General features: G+C 49.0%; 1 protein-coding gene across 12 annotated transcripts in view; it reads right to left on the bottom strand.

The window, feature by feature from the left end:
- MYCBP2 (MYC binding protein 2) overlaps positions 1 to 18118 on the bottom strand; it is a 2065574-nt gene that overhangs the window by 1267231 nt on the left and 780225 nt on the right. For all 12 annotated transcript variants that reach the window (XM_086934832.1, XM_086934837.1, XM_086934835.1 and 9 more), the window contains one exon: positions 4974 to 5116. In XM_086934832.1, coding sequence (XP_086790958.1) covers positions 4974 to 5116 — 143 coding nt within the window. The remainder of the gene's footprint in view (positions 1 to 4973; positions 5117 to 18118) is intronic.

The following is an 18118-nucleotide window of genomic DNA, read 5'->3' as shown; positions in this document are numbered from 1 at the left end:
GTCACAAATGGATGTAAGATGCTGATATAGAACTGTTCACTTGAAAAACAATAAACAGAAGTTTAAAAAAAAAAGTATATTTTCATACCTTGTTGGTTCTAAAATAAAACTACTATATCTTTTGATACAAAGCAATTGGCCTAGAGTTCAGTTCTTGAGTGTGTGAGACCACTTACTGACTGAGTGTGTACAACAAATGCTTTACATTGTCCTCTGATACTGCCTTACTGCTCGACCAAGTTACCAATTTAGAGAGTAAGGTTATATCTAACTTTAGCCTCTGCCAAACCTCTGGGGACTGGGTACTCTATACAAAATGTACCTTACTTTGATCCAGTATATATAGAGCCACTTTCCTACAGCCACCCTAAGACGCCCTGCTCCTTAACACACACTGCCACTGCAGGCTGCGTGTTTTGGTGCACAGAAAAATGAAGAGTCGACATGGCACACATCTGTGTGCCATGCCTGCAATCCACTACCTAAAGGCTAGGTAAATCACCCCTCTAGCAGGGTGCACTAGCCCTATGTTAAAGGTACATATGCCGGAGTCGTGTACCCCTACAGTGTCTAAGTCCATTCTTAGACATTCTAAGTGCAGTAAATCCATAAAGAGTATATGGTCTTGGAGTTGGTCATTATGAACTCCAGAGCTCCATAATGGCTGTACTAAAAACTGGGAAGTTTGGTAGAAAACGTCTCAGCACATTAAACCCACACTGATGCCACTGTGGGATTTAATGTAAAATGCACCCAGCCCTGGTGTGGTTCCTGAATTGCTGCCCACCATTTGCCACCACCAGACAGGTTTCTTGACCCCTGGGGTAGAGAGCCTCCACTCTCTGGGTCTAGAAACAAAGCCCTTTTTGGGCAGAGGTGTCATGCCTCCTCCCCCAGGATGGGCTGGGTCCATGAAAGGGTAAGATTCAAAGGCCGGCCGCCTTTGGGCTGCCTTTACTGCCCCCAGCAAATGGCACCCACAGGTTCTGGCCCCAACTATGGGTGGGAGAATCGGTGGGAAATCCAAGCTAGGAAGAGAGGTGTGCCCACCTTTGCCTACCCCACCCCACAGGTGGGGGAGGCTAGAACAAGCACACATCTCAGTCCCTTCCATCTTGAAGATGCGGGGACTCAGTCAATTGGGAAGAGTCTCATTCCCCAACCCACTAGAGGGTGGCATAATAGGGGGTGTACCTACCCCAATGAAGGGACCCATAGGTTTTGACCTGCACACCCCTTTAACACCCCTACATTTATTATTTCTTTGTTCTAAAATTAAACATAGGTATATCTTTTTTATACTTACCTAATTGGTCTGGATTCTCTCTCCGAGTGTGTGCCATCAGCCTTAATTGAGTGAATACAATAAAAGCTTACCACACCCTCTGGATAATCCTTACTGCTCGCCCACACTACCACAAAGAGCTGTTAGTATTTACCTAATTTAGCCTCTGCTATACCACTGGGGACTCCCTGGACTCTGTGCACACTATACCTTACTCTGGTATAGTATAAACAGAGCCTGCTTCTTACACCAAGTATCAGACTGGATCCAGAAACTTTAAAACAGTTCTACTGTGTGCCAATATGTAGCGTTCTGCAGCTCCGTGCAGACTTCGTTCTGCTCTGGAAGTGACAAGCAGAGTCATGTATAAGCACCACCCAGGCGCACTGAAGTTAGCTGCTTTCTAGGCTGTCCACATTTTCAGACGCAGAACCCCTTAGTGGATTGACATGACCAGTTGGCAGCTCTCTAAAATTGGGACCTTTTTAGATTAAAAAATTCCAGTTAACAGAGCAGAGACCTGGGAGGGTCAGTGAGGAATCTGCAGTTAGAGCAAGCAACACTAGAAAGATCATTACTGAGAGTGAGTAACTTGTTCTCCTAAAATGGAAATTCTAACCGCAGATTCCTCACCTTGTGAATAGAAACCATAGGAGGACCTTCAGCGGTGGTGGGTGTGAACAGGCTCTCACTAAAAAGTCCTGCAAGAACAAGTGGGCAAAATGCCCCTCTAGACATGCCAGACAGTCGAGGAAGTAGTGCTTCATGAAAAAGTTGATCGATGCCTACGTAGCCGTTTGACAATTATCCAGGACAGGCACTTTGTGTGCTAATGCAGTGGTAGGCACTTTGGTCCCGGTAGTGTGTGCCTGCAATACTTTTAGAGGCTGCTTCTTCACCAGTAAGAACAATCCATCGAGAGATGGTCAATTGTGCACTGATTTGCTGTTCCTTACTCCAGAGGACCCAAAAAGAGCAGACTATTCACTCTGCATTTTTTTACTATGATTGGTAAAAGTCTAGTTCCCTCTTAGCCACAAACAAGGCCATCTCTCTTCCTCCAAAGAGGGATGGAATGGAGCAAAGAATGCATGAAAGGGTAATATGCCTGCTTGACATGAAATAGAGTTACCCCTTTCAGTCGAAAGAAAGCTCTGGTCCAGAACACCAATTTATCTGATAAAGTGGTTTAAGTGGGGGGGTTGAGAGACTGAGCCTGCAACTCGCTAACATGTCTAGCTGATGTTACAGCGATTAGAAAGATTCTCTTTAACGTCAGAAGGTCAAAATTAGTGCATATAAAAAAAAAAGTTAGGACTAATTTCAAGTCACACTAAGGAATCCCAATGGGGTTTGGTGGAAACAAATGTTGCAAACCTTTTAAACAGGTAATCAAAACAGGTAATTTAAGTAATGAAGGCTGATCCGGAAATTACAAAAAGCCAAAAGAGCTGATAGTTAGCCCTTAACAGTACCAAAATCAAGCCCTTGCTGGACTAAGGAGAGTACAAACATAAGTTCAGAAGAAGAAATTTACCAACTTGTTGGGTGCCGCATCAATCAACAAGTGCTGTCCCAAGGACTGGCATAAACTGATTTTCTGAAGGGACGCCTCTCTGCCAAGATTACATTAACTACTTCAGGGGGAAAGTCAAAGGAGGTCAACTGGGGCCGTTCAAACTAAAAGTATGGAGATGCATAATATTCAGGCCCAGGTGCAGCACCCTACCTTGCTAATGCAACAGAATATCCTCCCTAGATGGAAGCTTGATCGGAGGACAGAAGAACCAAACTCCAATGTAGATGGAAGTAAAGAGAGCTTCCTTGGAAACTCCAACCAGTTGAAATGTTGACACTGCTTTCTCATTGGTGGCAAACATTTCAAGATAGTTTTCCCAACTCCTGGAAGACACCATGCCCACTCTCAGGGTGCAACTGCCATTTGTGATCAGTTATGGGTCTGTGACTGAGTTTATCCACCATGGCGCTTAAAGATATTGCTAGAGGCACAAGGACTACTCACAACAGGGACCTAGACACAACCCCTTCGTGCTTGTTGCAGTAACACGAGGCTGTGGTATTCTCAGGTAATACATGCACCAGCCTTCCTTTGATGGTAGGCAGGGCGCATAAAACACCAAGCAAATTGACCTCAAATCCCAAAAAATGTATGTGGAATGTACGTCGAAGACCTGAGGCCTCTGATCTCCACTTATCATTGATGGCCTCGCTCACCCAGTGATTAATCTATGACCATTGTCAGCTCTGAATGGACTAAGGAGAGGGGCCTTCCACTATCCAATTGCAATCCAGTAGCTTCCACTGAAGATCGTTTAGTCTACCTCGAAATCTAGATACAATCCGACAGATTTGCTTAGTGTTATGCCCACTGGCACTTCAGATCTAAGTGTAGAATCTGCATGTGCCATTTGTAAAGTTAGCCAGCTGTATGCAGGAGGCCCGCAACCTCAAGGTTCTCAGAGTCACCCGCACTGGGAAGGTGCAGGAACTGAAATTGGCACTGGAGCCTGTGCTGGACTCAATGTTGGCCAATGGGAGCACAAATGGAAACGAGGGCAGACCAGATGGCGGGAGTCCAACTGGAGGCCCATGAGGTTCATTGGGGTCTTAAGGCGAGCCAGAGGAAGCCAGTTAAGTGTTCAATATATGCAGCAGGGTGAGAAAGGGCCGATTCTTGTTCAAACTATTGTGCTTTTTCTTAAACTTAACCAAATGAGGGAAAGGGACATTCCTTTCAACTTAGACATGTTGTAGCATAGAGTCTTCTTGTGTTTTGCAACAAAGTTTAGGTTCAGAGTCCCATACTGTCCTCAGGTTCATCTGGGTGCAGTCGTCACAGGCCTCGGAGTTGTGGTCCCGCCACAAGCATCACAAAGAGACCTGGTAGGGGCCCATCACATAAAGCTGTTGGCAAGAGTCCCTACAACTTTTATACCCTGTTGTTTTAGGGGGTGACATTATTCCTTGCACACTAGATAACTTTGGGGAAGAAACTAGGTCAAGAGACCAAGAGGAAGTCATAGATCCACATCTGGAGGCATGAAAAAAAAAAGAATCCAACGACGGCGCACATGGGTGCTGCTTACATGCAGCCTTGCATGTCACTTCCGGAGAGGAGCAACGTCAGTGCTTCTTCAAAGTTTCCAGGTCCTGTGGGAAGTCTTCAAAATATTCACATGGTGAGTAATCTACAGTTAGAAGTATCTAACAGAAAATGCATTTGAGCAATATGTATTAGTCTATAGTCGAACTATAAAAAGTAAGGTAACTAAGAATTTATACTGCCACCATAGCAGGCAGAATACATTGAAGGGTGTGAAAATACACCAGCAATAAAATGGATACATAAAGCATTTAACGTCCCCTATTCGAAGATCAGATGTACCAAAAGCCAGCTATAGATCTTGTACTACAGGGTTTATGTCTTACGATTTTAAAGTTTTTGGTGCCACCAATGTCTCCCAAAATGAAAAAAATCCCAAAAGATTGATCAACTCTAGATTTCAACTGCCAAGCCTGGAAAAGTTATAAGGCACACACTTTGTGTAAAGTGTCTTTTTGGGTGCAGAGTTCCTTATTTAAGTGGGCATAAATTTGTACATAACCTGTACCAGGCTAGAGTCAATCCAGTCCTAATTGCATATTAGCATACATAAAATTGACTTACCGTCAACAGCAAGAGCCCGGTGTAAGAGATCTTTAGCAGCTCGCACAACAGCATTCACTACAGAGAGAGCTCTACTACAGTTCTTATCTTCTTCGTTAGCTTTACTCATGAGCTGTGACTGTAGATCCCCATCATATTCACTTCTGAAAAGAATGTCAAAGTCAGTTTCAAGATTCAATGATGCCCACATATTGGCTTTATATGCATAGGGACTGATTCAGAAATGTGTTCAGTAGAACTCAGGGTGCAAAAAACGCACTTCAACGTACTTTGCATATTCTTCACAGCAGAATCAATACTGGTGACATTTTATATTCCAAGGTGCACTTATGAAAGTGTTAAGAGGTGGTCTGAAGTACTTCCAGGATTTTTTGTGTATCACACAAAAGTGTATAATCTATTCCAAATGAAGGAGTACCAGTATGTATGAGATTTCTGATGTTTCTACATGAGATTATGCAAATAAGGCTCATTACAATGCCTTATTATTGGGGTTCAGGAACATTATGTCATAGGAATAAGAGGGAGGGAGAAGAAAGAACAAGCTACTTACCTTCGGTTCCGCTTTTTTCCGGAGAATACTCTAGCTGAAGGTTCCTCAAATTGTGAATACTCATTGGTGCCAGATTGGATATATAGATTTTTCTCACCCGTGCTCTCACATGCCAGTAGGTGGCATTGTGTGGCTCCAGATCACCGTCATCCAACCCCAGAAGTGGTATTGGAGTCATATATAAGTCCCACCCTTGCATACGGATGTTAACTTCTTTCTGGACTCTGTCCGTGCCCTCAGACACATAGCTCAATAACTGAATCAGCTGTAAATGTGTCCCGATCTCTAAATTGGGGCATTTTAAAGTATGGAAAAATACAACATTTCACAGAACAGGGAAGTGAAATGGCGGGGAGGAATCTGCAATTAGATAGAGTATCTATTAGAGAGAGTATCATCCAGAAAGATCGTCTTACCGAAGGTTACTTAATTTGTTCTTCTTATGGATACTTCTAACCGCAGATTCCTCACCATACATACCAGAGTAGTTCTTTCAAATGTGGTGGGTCTGTTGAATGGCTTAGATCAAAAAGCCCATAAGGACTAAATGGTCATAATGCCCATCCGGCGGGACCTCAATGCCAAGGTAAAAAATACATAATGAACATGTACACTGTTGCCACATAGCAGTTTGAGAGATATTCAGGATAGGTATTTCACATGCAGGTGTGGTGTTAGAAGCCTGGCTGTGATGGAATGAGGCCTAAGACCTTTGAGAGGCTGTTTCCCAGTCAATGATAGAAGATCTTCATATAGAGGACTACTCATTTTGATATGGATCACATCAGCACCGCCTTTCCCTTCTTTGCCCCAGAAATGCTGCTAAGAGCTAATCTTCCTCCCATGGTCCTAGGTATGATCGATGTAAAAGCTCAACAATCTTTGGGTCCAAATGAGGGTCTACCTTCCTCTTACGATAAGTGAGGAGGAACAAAGAATGTCAGAAGAGAAATAAATTGTCTGACATGACAGGGCATCATAGTCTTTGTCCAGAATGCTGTTCTGGTCCGTAAGAAAACAAGTTACTTACCTGTAACTTTGGTTCCCCAGTATTGGTAACTTTCATAGATTCCCATGCTTTGTATCATTCCCCGTCGTCGGAATGGGAGCTTCGGTAGTATAAAAACCATAGAAACAAAAGAGAAAAACAGGCCTAGGTCTCATCTCATTTTGTATCCTATCACTCTCTCTGTGTAAAAGAGACCAACCTTTTGCCAAGACCAATCAGAGCAGCCTCACCCTCTAGAACCTACCTGAGAGAGCTCAGAGCCTCAAATTTTCGTAGCCGTTGTGCAAACCGCCACTATCTCATGTGAAAAGACTGAGCTTTCCCAGGGGAGGCGGGTGGGTGCATGGGAATCTATGAAAGTTACCAATACTGGGGAACCAAAGTTACAGGTAAGTAACTTGTTTTCTTGCCCCAGTATTGGAACTTTCATAGATTCCCATGCTTTGTATCAGAGTAGCTAGCAGTAATAACCAAGACACATTTTGTAGATACATGGCATCACATAACCATAAAGCATATAAACATATAGCATAGCAAACAAGAAACAAAATGTGCTCACCAGGATAGAGGGCTTGTAGGGAAAGCTCACCTCTCAATGGAAAAGATTCTGCAGAACTGCTTGACCAACAGCCGCGTCCGTCTCGTCCTGCAGACTCTAGGCAGTAATGTTTTGTGAAGGTATGAGTACTGCTCCACGTTGCTGCCCTGCATATATCCTTAATGGCGACTTCAGAGAAAAGAGCCACAGATGATGCCACAGACCTTGTAGAATCGGCACGAACCTTACTGTTCAAAGGCTTGCCCGCCTCCTGATGGATAAAATTGAATGGCACTGGAGATCCAGCGGGAAATGCCACTCTTTGCTAAAGGAAATCCCTTCCGTGGTGCGCTGTAAGAGACGAACAACTGGGATGATTTCTGAAAGGGCCTCGTACGTTCTAAGTAGAATTTTTTAAGCATCTCTGAACGTCCAAAGAATGTAAAGTTCGTTCCGCAGGTGTAGAAGGACGCGGAAAGAAAGTCTTTAAAATCAAAGGTTCATTCAAGTGAAACTCAGATGGTACTTTCGGAATGAACTTTGGATTGGTGCGAAGAATAAGAACATCCTTTTTGAATTGAAGGAATGGATGCACTATGGAGAGGGCTTGAAGCTCACTAACTCTTCTCGCTGAAGTAAGAGCTAGAAGGAGAGCAAGTTTCCAAGAGAGGAACTTCAAGTCCGCCTTGTGTACCGGCTCAAACTGAGGTTTCATGAGTTGAGCCAGGACAAGATTGAGCTGCCAAACTGGAGGAGGTGGTCCAACTGGAGGGTACATCCGGAACAAACCCTTCAAGAACTGCTTGACGATCCGAGAGAACCATAAGGAAGGGCCTGAAGAAGTACGTCGAAACATTGAAATGGCTGCAAGATGGACTTTCACAGACGAATGTGCCAACCCAGATTTAGCCAATGATAGAATATATGGCAAGAGTTGGTGAGGCAGAGATCTGTAAGGATGGAGACCTTGTCTTTGACACCATAGGCAGAACCTTCTCCATTTTGCCTTGTAAGTCTTATTTGTGCTCGGTGCTCGAGCCTGCGACAAAACGTCTCGACATTCTTGGGAAAGATTTAGATGACGGAACTCTCTGTGTTCAGGAGCCACGCTGTCAAGTGGAGCGATTTCGGAGGAAGATCTTGGAATTCCAACGTATGGCCACTCTGTACAATATTCAGGACCCACTGGTCCGATGTTATACACCTCCATCTGTTCAGACAAAAAGAAATCCTGCCCCCCACTGATGGGACTGGGAGGGAAGGAACAGCAGGTAGAGCCAGGAGGCCGCTATTGTCGCTTGCCGCCATCACGTCCTTGACGGTTCTGACGTCCTTGCGGTGTTTGGCGAGAGTAAGACGCCGGTTGTCCCTGCCGCTGATTAGAGTACTGGGTCTTGTAAGATTGGGACGGTTGTGATGAATATCTCTGCTGGGCGTTGCCTCTATACGAAGAGAAACCCCTGCCACGAACGTCCTTAAATGGGACCTTGCAATAGTTGAAAGATCCCAGCGACTTTGCCGTGTCGGTATCTTTTTTTTATGTTCTGCAGGGCATCATCCACATGCTTTCCGAAAAGCATTTCGCCATCAAATGGGAGGTCCAGGATCTTATTTTGGACCTCTTGACAAAACCAGGTGGCTCTTAACCAGCCCTGGCGACGTAGCACCGCTGAACTCGCTAAGGCCCGAAAAGTCGTGGAGGCGATATCCATCGCACAGTCTATGACCTCGGAGGATGATTTTTCTCCTTCCATCAGCCCTCTCTTGGCTTCCTCTCTTGCTACGTCTGGCAATTGTTCCACAAACGGTGCCATGTCACGCCACATCTGGCGATCTTATCTGCCCAGAATGGCGAGAGAATTAGCTGCTCTAACCAGCAAGCTGGCCATGGAAGAAAACCTCTTCCCCACATTATCCAGACGTCTACCGTCCTTGTCTGGAGGCGTAGTCAAAGGCGTCGTCGGAGTCTTTGACTTGCTTTGGGCGACCTGAGAGATGACTGAATCAGGCTTCGGTTGACCAAGAAGACAAGCTGGACTGCCTTCTGGAGCCTTATACTTTTTTTCCAGTCTGGGAAGAACCGGAATCACAGTGGCTGGATTCTGCATGATTTTTATGCCTTCCTCCCACACATGTTCGATGATCGGAATGGATTTGACAGATCTCCTGTATTGCTCCTTGAAATCGTAGAGGAAGCATTCCGACTCCTCTCTTGTAATCGGCAGTCCAAACCTTTTCGCCGCTCTCTCCATGAGGTGATGGAATCCTCCTATGTCCACAGGAGGGGATATAGATGTATCACGACCAGTGGCGTCCGGGTCTTGTAGGCCACTGTCAACCTGATCCAGATCTGGGTCCTGTAATGGATCAGATAAGGGATCCACTTGAACCACCTCCTCGTGTGAAGAGGTATCCAGCTGGACAGGATCGGTTGGTTCCAGATCCGGTGTTCGAGGTCGAACCAGAGGTATAACCTGAGTTGGGAGGTGGGGCACCACCTGCTAAGGAGGCGGACCAGCAACTGAATGTGCTTGTGGTAATCCCTGAGGAGGAGGAGGCTGTGTAGACTGCGTAGAAGGTTCCGAAGGAAACCTGTTTCTATAGTCCTGTAACATCAGTTGAAGATCAGAGAGCAAAGAGACAGGCATGGCCACCATGTCCTGTCCTAAACCAGTAGGACGTCGCTCCTGTGAAACATAGTGCACCTGTTGTTCACCTGCATGCTCGAAATATTCCTCTGTGTCAGTGTCCTGCAGCTTTACATTCAAGTCTGAGGGACTGTAGGCATCCCCATAATGGCTAAACTCCTCTTCCTCCGACTCGTCCTCTAGGAGCATATTCGGTGGATGCGACGACACTCGTCGTTGAGATGTCATTTCCGGTGTAATTTTCATCTTTTTCAGTGGAAAATGCATCTTTTGACCCGTTGACGGTCTCGTCGTCGTCGTCGACAGAGCAGCAGTCGTCGACGGTATAACCGTCTTCGTCGACGGAGCAGCAGTCGTCGACGGTATAATAACCTTCGTCGACGGAATCTTGGTCGTCGACAGGGCCATCGTCGACGGGGCAGCCGCCGCCGTCGACAAAGTTTTGGTCGTCGACGGGATAATCGTCGACGGCTTCGTAGACTAACTCGTCGTCACAACCATCACTGTCGACGTTGAAGTTGTAGTGGTCGTCGACGTGGTTTTCGTCGTCGAAGAGCCCGTCGACAGCACCTTACCGGAGCTCATCGCCGTCGACGTGGAAATATTAATCGTCGACGAACTTGGAATATTGAAAGACCAAGAAGACGTCGACGTGGAGATCGCTACCGCCGAAGAGCCCGTCGACGGAGCCAAGGAAACAGTGGGAACTTTAACAGAAGGAACCGTCGTCGACGTACCTGACATTTCGTTGTCGACGAACGCTGTTTTTTCTCCGGACCAGTTCCAGAAGTGACAGAAGAGTGTTTGTCACTGGCCTTCTCTTTTTTGGACGGAGGAGAAGTAATGGAAACCTCCTTCAGTCCTTTGAGGCTATAGCCAATCCAGAAGCCTGTCCCTGCCTCTCCTTTTCACTTTCGTGAGGAGACTGAAGGGGACCAGCCCTCTCAGACCTATCAGAGATCTTGTGAGGGGCCTTAAGAGGGGGCTCCACTGAAGACGAAGAACCAGGGGGAGACCTACCCCTCTTCCTGGACTTATGAGAGGATGCCAGAGATGTTGAATCCTCTTCATCTGAAGAAAGCAGCTCCTCCCGAGTCTTCATCTTTTGAAGCCAGGTCAAAAGTCGACCCTCTCTGTCACGGAGAGTCTTGGTAGAGAAGGTTCTACAGATCTTGCAGTCGGTGGCCTTGTGGTCCGGGTATAAGCAATAAATATAGTTCTCATGCTTATCCTCCACAAAAAGTCGTTTTTTCCCCACAAGAGGCACAGGACCTAAACAGGGCCTTCTTCTCCTTGTCAGACATCTTTAAAGTAGTTGAAGGGTATTTAGTAGTAATCCAAAAATCCAAAAAGTTTGTAGAAGAAAACTGAGCAGAGCCCAGTGGAGACTCCCTAGCACAACGTGCAGTAGAAAAATCTGAGGCTCTGAGCTCTCTCAGGAAGGTTCTAGAGGGTGAGGCTGCTCCGATTGGTCCTGGCAAAAGTTTGGTCTCTTTTACACAAAGAGATTGATAGGATACAAAATGAGATGAGGCCTAGGCCTGTTTTTCTCTTTTGTTTCTATGGTTTTTATACTACCGAGGCTCCCATTCCGACGACGGGGAATGATACAAAGCATGGGAATCTATGAAAGTTCCAATACTGGCCCAATACTACTTTGTCTGAAAAGAAGGTGATGTAGGGCGGTTGAAGTGAAAGAGCCAAAAGCTCACTCATATGACGAGCTAAAAGTGTCACAATGAGATACACAGTATTGAGAGCCAGGAGACGTAAAGGACAGTTGTGCATTGGCTCAAATGAGCAACACATTAGGAATGAGAGACCGAATTAAGGTTCCAATGAGGCATCACAAAGGATTCCAGTAGAAATATATGTACTAAACCTTCAAAGAAATGCATCACAACATGTGACTAACAAGGAAGGTAGGGAGACAAACAACCGTGGCATTGGCCACTACAAAGCCCTTGGAGGACTAAAAACACCACAAATCATTCAATCAATCAATCAATCAATGCATATATATATTATGCACTACTCACCCAGAGGGTCTCAAGGCGCTAGGGGAGGGGGGTCCGCTACTGCTCGAACAGCCAGGTCTTGAGTTGCTTCCTGAAGGCGAGGTGGTCCTGGGTCAGGCGGAGGTGGGTCGCGAGGGAGTTCCATGTCTTGGCAGCGAGGTAGGAGAAGGACCGTCCCCTTCAAAAAGCAGGACATATAACAGCTTTACCTGTAATGGGTCTGTATTGTGGGAACCACACTAGACCACAAACTTATACCACGCACGGTGTAGACAGATATTTTAGATCAGTTCCTAGCCACCCAAATGACATCCACATGACGTCAGGAGGAAGGTCAAATGCAGTCCGTTCCACAACTCAATCTCCACACATGGAGGTGCAGATTGGGCAGGCTTGGGTGTAGGACCCTGCCCTGCTGCTGCGAAAGAAGATCCTTGCGTAGTGGCAGCCTAATCCTAGGACCGGCGCTCATGGCCAGAGGGTCCAGGTACCACACTCGACTGGCTCAATCCGAAGCCACTAGGATGACTTGGGCATGGTTGTTCCCGATTATCTTCAGAACTTCGTCAGGAGAGGCAGAAGTCTCGAGCTCCATTCTAGTTAGTCTTCGAGTGACAGACATCTCAGAAAATCCAACATGTAAAAGTGTTGACATTGCTCGTTCTTGGCAGTGGCAAAGTGATTGAGCGAGGGTTGTCAACATTGTTGGAGCCGCCACATGACACCCTGAGTGTAACTGCCATTCGTGATCCCATAGACAAAACCCAGTGAGATTGTGAACTCTTGAGTTCAAAGGTTCTGTCAGGTGGTTCTTGACCAGGGAAATGTTCTGCAGGCTCAGCCAGTTCCAGAGGAGTAGAGCGTCCTGGCACAGAGCCCAGGACATCATCCTGTGCTGCTTGTTGCAATACTACATGGCTGGGGTGTTGTCGGTTAGAATCGGAACCAGCCTCCCTTTTCATCATCAGAAAGAAGGCTTTTACCACCAAGTGAATGGCCAATAACGCCAACAAGGTGATGAGGAACCATATCTCTTGCTTGAGACCAGAGCCCACTGACCTCCACCTATCACCTCCCCACCCAGCTGTGATGCGTCCGCCATCAAAGTCTACTCTGGGTGGAACAGGTCTGTTAATGGACCAACTGCCATTGAGCAGCCACCACTGCAGGTGTTTTGTCAGCTCCTCAAAAACATGGTTGGAATCCGAGATGTTCTTTTGGTGCTTAGCTCACCGTGACTTGACACCCCTCTGCAGTGCCCACATGTGCCATCTGGCGCAGATGACAAGCAGGATGTTTGAGGTCAACAGGCCAAGTAGTCCCAGAGCCAATCTCACTGAAATTCAGGACCAGGACCATGGTTGAAGTACGAGTTAATTACCTTCGGTAACGATGTATCTGGTAGAGACGATTCTAGCCGCAGATTCCTCAACATAGAATCATCCCCAGGCATGAGACGGGATCCAGAAAACTTTTTGCCAAAGCACCCCTGCGCGCTGGGGGAACGGCACCACGTGACTCAGCCCTGACGTCATATGCATCCATGACATCAGCTAGGATACATAATTCCCACCCTGGCGTGCCCACGTAAGTTTTCTTCATAGAACTTTTCCGCACCACAACGCAGAGCCATCACTAAAAAAACTGTGCGAATACTGGAACAGTGTGCGAAAAACTCGGCTAAACAGAAGGGAAGAAACAATGGTGAGGAACAGCTTCATCCAGAATATAGCCAGGTACTGAGGCACCAAGATCTGGAAAAAAAGAACAGGGGACCGCTACTGGAAGGCAATCCTGCACACAAATACAACGGCCTCCCCGGTGTAGAAGCATGTGAAAAATATGCAGCAGACCAAGAAATCTGCAGCCATCGCCCAGAACAGGACACCAAGGTCCAAATGGAGAGAAGTGACCAACAGACCTCAGGCAATACCAGCAGGGAGGAAGTCTCCCGAAAGCCAAGGTCGGGACCAGCCAAGACACCTCAACCCCAAGGACTGCCAAAGACAGAAGTGCAGCAACAAGGGGAAGAAGAAGAAGAAGCACTAGTGCTCCCCACACTGGAGACCAGGGTGCAGGAGTGCCTATAAAAGTCTACAATGGAGAAACAACAAGGCGAGCATCCCCTGGAGGAGGAAGATAGAGAAGGCACTCGCAAAAGACAACCACCCGGAGGCAGGCGAGTGCAGAAGACCAATAGGGCCCTCTTAGAACAGGGAGGAAGGGTGAGTCGTGAAGGAATCTGCAGATAGAATTGTCTCTTCCAGATACATTGTTACCGAAGGTAAGTAACTCGTACATCTGATAGAGACTACAAGCCGCAGATTCTGTAACGTAGAACATATACCCTAGCCATACCCAAGGGGAAGGAGGGTCTGCGAGAGGACTACCCCCCCCCCCCCCCCCCCCACCCAGCTCAGGCGATCTCAAGGGCCCAACAGGGGACAAATCAACGGGACAGGACAATAACCAAGTCCTCCCCAACAGGGGGTGAGCCACAGGGAAGAGAGCCTCATCCCCCCCAAACAGACTAGAGCCTCAGTGTCGCAGCGAACACCACCCCACAGGGGATGTGTCACCATGATAAACGGTAGCCCCGCCCTCACCAGCATGAGAAGGAAGGGCAATACAAAGAGAGACCATCAGCCAATGTACCAGGGACCTCCAACAGAAGCCCCCGGTAAAGGCAATACTTAAGGAGACCAACAGCCAATGTACCAGGGACCTCCCTCGGAAGCCCCAGGTACGGGCCATAGGAAAGGGGGGTCAGGAGCCAATGTACCAGGGACCTCCCCCAGAAGCCCCAGGCAATGTGAATGGATGCCAGCAGCCATTGTACCAGGGACCTCCACCGAAAGCCGCCAGTACAGGCAACGCAGGGGAGTACCGAGGAAGAAGAGTAACCCAGAGACTCCAAGGAGAAGAGCAGAAACGAGGGCAAGAGCCCTCCACCAGAAACACACCCAGTAAAGAGGGCGGCCAAACTCATCACAGCTGGACGTCAACAAGCCAGCCAGAACAGCGCCTCTGTAAGAAGGCAGGTGGAAGAGAAAAACATAGCCCCATAAGACTCCCGAAAAATCAGAAGCAGGGGCGCCAGGCCTCACTCCAAGGCCCCTGACCGTGGACCAGAAAAAAATGGCGGGCGCAGCTGGACGCCGACCAGCACCACCAAACTAAACGTCCAGAAAACAAAGTCCAGGCGGGCACAGCTGGGTGCCGGAAAGCAACCAGCCAGAAAACAAGAGGAGAAACAAGTAGGACAAACCAAGTCGTCAACACAGGAAAATACCCCTTCTGGACACCAGACAGAGGACCAGGCCAAAAGGCAGACAAAGGGCAAAAACACTGCAGCACATCGCCGCAGCTGTCCAAGAAAACACACCAGCAGCATACGGCGACATCAGGAAGGGCAGGGAACCCGCAAGGGGGCTCCACACCATCCCAGTATAAGACAGGGCTAAACAATAGCTATAAATACCCCACTTAGGGTAGGACACAGTCCAAGAAGTATGGGAACCCCTCTTAGGGAAGAAAATCTTGCATCCGAGAACAAATTAGAAAACCTGCGGCAGAAACCACAGAAGGCTTAGTAAGCAGCCAAAAAGAACACTCTCCACCAACAGGGGGGCTGAACCAACAGAAGAGGTAGGCCAACCCAGGGACCCGAGGGCACAGTATTCCTCACAGAAGGTTTAACGGTCGACTCTACACCAGATTCCAGGAACAGTGGGATAACATCTCCCACTAAGACCCGGAGGATCAACAAAACCACTTACTGAGGAGGAGGAAGGAGCCCCGCAAGAAGACGCTGAATGGAGGGTCCGCATGAGTGTTAAACAGAAGGACCCCGTCAAAGGGTAGATCAACCAAGCGTTCCCCGATATTTTCAAGAAAAACATCTTCACAGAAGTGGCCATAGCGTGGCTGAGGGCATCGGCAACATCCAAACCCGCACAGAGAATAAACGTGGCCAACTCCCTACAATCCAACTCATGGCCCAGCAAAGCAGCACGGGTCCCCTCATGAGAGACATGCGAAAGAAGAGACTCAACAGAGTCCCACAGACTGGAAGTAGCCCTGGTCAGACACACAAAGTGTTAAGCGCCCGAAGGCATTACGCCCCCATGAATCCAACCACTGGGCCTCCCGAGACGAGGAACCAACACTACAGGCAAACACAGAAAGGCATTCCGCAGAATAGAGCCTTGAGTAGAAGGGTTGAAGGAAAGACACAGGATCATGCGGAGCAGGGCGGTGGCGAGGCCGAAGCGCCTGAGGCACCGGATTACCCGTGGCAGGTAGCCCCCATAAGAGAATTGTGGATTGACGCTTCAAAGGGAAGGAACAACTCCCGTCCACCACAGCCCTGGTGGAGTACTTCCAAAAGTTGGTGCACAGGAAATGGAGTAACAGTTTCACCCATCCGCAGAATACCAGCGGCTGTGGAAATGGCCCGAACAAAGCCAACACCAGCCTCCGTAGGGAACCGCTGGGCAACGGCCGCATCCTGGGCCTTCCGTCCCCCTGTCTAGGGGGAAGCGGCCAGCACCAGGATAGTGGGGCGGTCCACAGATGAATGGGGAACCCGAGGAGCCCCAGGAGGCAGAGGGGCCGGGGGGAAAACCATCCGCGGGCCACGGAAAGAAGGGTTTGAGGATTTAGGCCTTGGGGGCGGCGAGGATCTCTCTCTGGAAGATGCCAGTGAAAAGGCAACAGTACGACGCCCTGTCTCCGGGGAGGAACACACCAACAGATGGCAAAACTCTGGAGAAGAAGGGACCTCAGGGGATGACTCCAGAACCTGACGCCGGCGCGGCTCCGTGGAGTCCGCCCCCGATGCCGGCGCGGCTTCGTGTAGTCCGCCACCGGTGCCAGATCAACGTCAACCGGGGCCGAATGGGACACTCGTGGCGCCGGGCCGACTCCTGCCACCACGTGCTCTCCACGAGGGTGGGGCGGGGTAGACATTAGTACCGCGAGGGAGCAGTGCCAAAAAGGCTCCGCCTCAGAAGGGTCAGCCGCCCGTGCCGGGAACCGAAGGGGACTAGGGGAAGCACCCCAGGCCCCTGCCTCCACCGGAGCCAGGGAGGAAGGCTCCTGGAGCCGAAATGGCGCCGGCTCGAACTCTGGTGAGGCAACTGCCTGCTTAGAGGACGCAGCGAGACTCGGGGGCAAGCCTGGAGTCACGGCGGTGTCCTTCGACACCACAGGGAGCCCCGTAGGGATTTGCTGCGAGGTAGGGACACCAGGCGTCGCAGCGGGGAGCCCCAAAGGACCGCACCACGACGGCACCACCATCCTATGACCCGGAGCCGGAAAGTCCGGAGCCCCAAGCAACTCTGCGTAAGGCCCCGTGCAAGGCAAGGGATCCGCGGACGTCTCAGGAGGTGGAGCAAGGGCCAAAAAAGAATGCAGCACCGCCGCATAGGCTGCCATTGGGGCACTAGTTGCCTCTGTGCCGGGAAACGGCAGGTAGGAAGGGGACAGGCGGCGCATGTCCCAGGGGGAGGAGGCGCCCACCGGAGGACCTTAGGACAAGGTCCCGGAGACAAACAAAAGGACCTATCAGCCGGCGAGCCATGCCCTTGGGGTCGCGGCGAAAGACTATTTCGCAGACGAAACCGGCAGTTCCTTGCTTCCGAGGTAGGGGAATGACACGCTGGAATGACACAGACCTGGACAAGGGCGACGATAGCAACTTCACTCGGCGCTCCCGCTGTGATTTAGGCTTAAGGTGGTGGCAGGCGTCGCAGCTCTCAGAGTCGTGGTGTTCACCCAGGCACCACATGCAAATTGGGTAAGGGTCCGTCGCCGACATGGGACGTGCACAGGAGGTACATGTCTTAAAGCCCAAAAGCATCCGCACACTGTTCCACTTAACGCAAAGCGTGTTAAGAATAGAAGGCCCGGAAACAGGCCAGGACACAATCCGGATCTGCGTTGCACGCGGAAAAGAAAAAAAATTAAGTGGGCACCCCGGGGTGGGACTTATGCATCCTCTCTGACATCATGGACGCGGACGATGTCAGGGCGGACTGACGTGGTGCCATCCCACATGCGCACAGGGATGCAGTGGCAAAAAGTTTTCCGGATCCAGTCTCGGGCCTGAGGATAATTCTACATTAAGAAATCTGCGGCTAGTTGACTATCAGATACATCAGGCTCATGGTATGAATGTCCTGGACTTGTTGACCAGGAAAGAAGGTTCACCCCTGCACCATATCCACATTGGCAATGATGGACGAGAGCCTCTACAAAAGAGTCCGGTGTGACTTTAGCACATTGAATGAGAACCCCAAAGAGGTTTGGAGGTGGCCTCCAAACAACTGTGGCAAGCCCACTTTCAACAGCCAGTAGTCAAGTCAGAGGAAGACTG

Source organism: Lissotriton vulgaris, chromosome 8 (assembly GCF_964263255.1).
Source record: "Lissotriton vulgaris chromosome 8, aLisVul1.2, whole genome shotgun sequence".
Classification (NCBI taxonomy): Eukaryota; Metazoa; Chordata; class Amphibia; order Caudata; family Salamandridae; genus Lissotriton; species Lissotriton vulgaris.
Note: the sequence above shows the minus strand (reverse complement) of the source record. Positions and strands in the feature narration are given on the sequence as shown.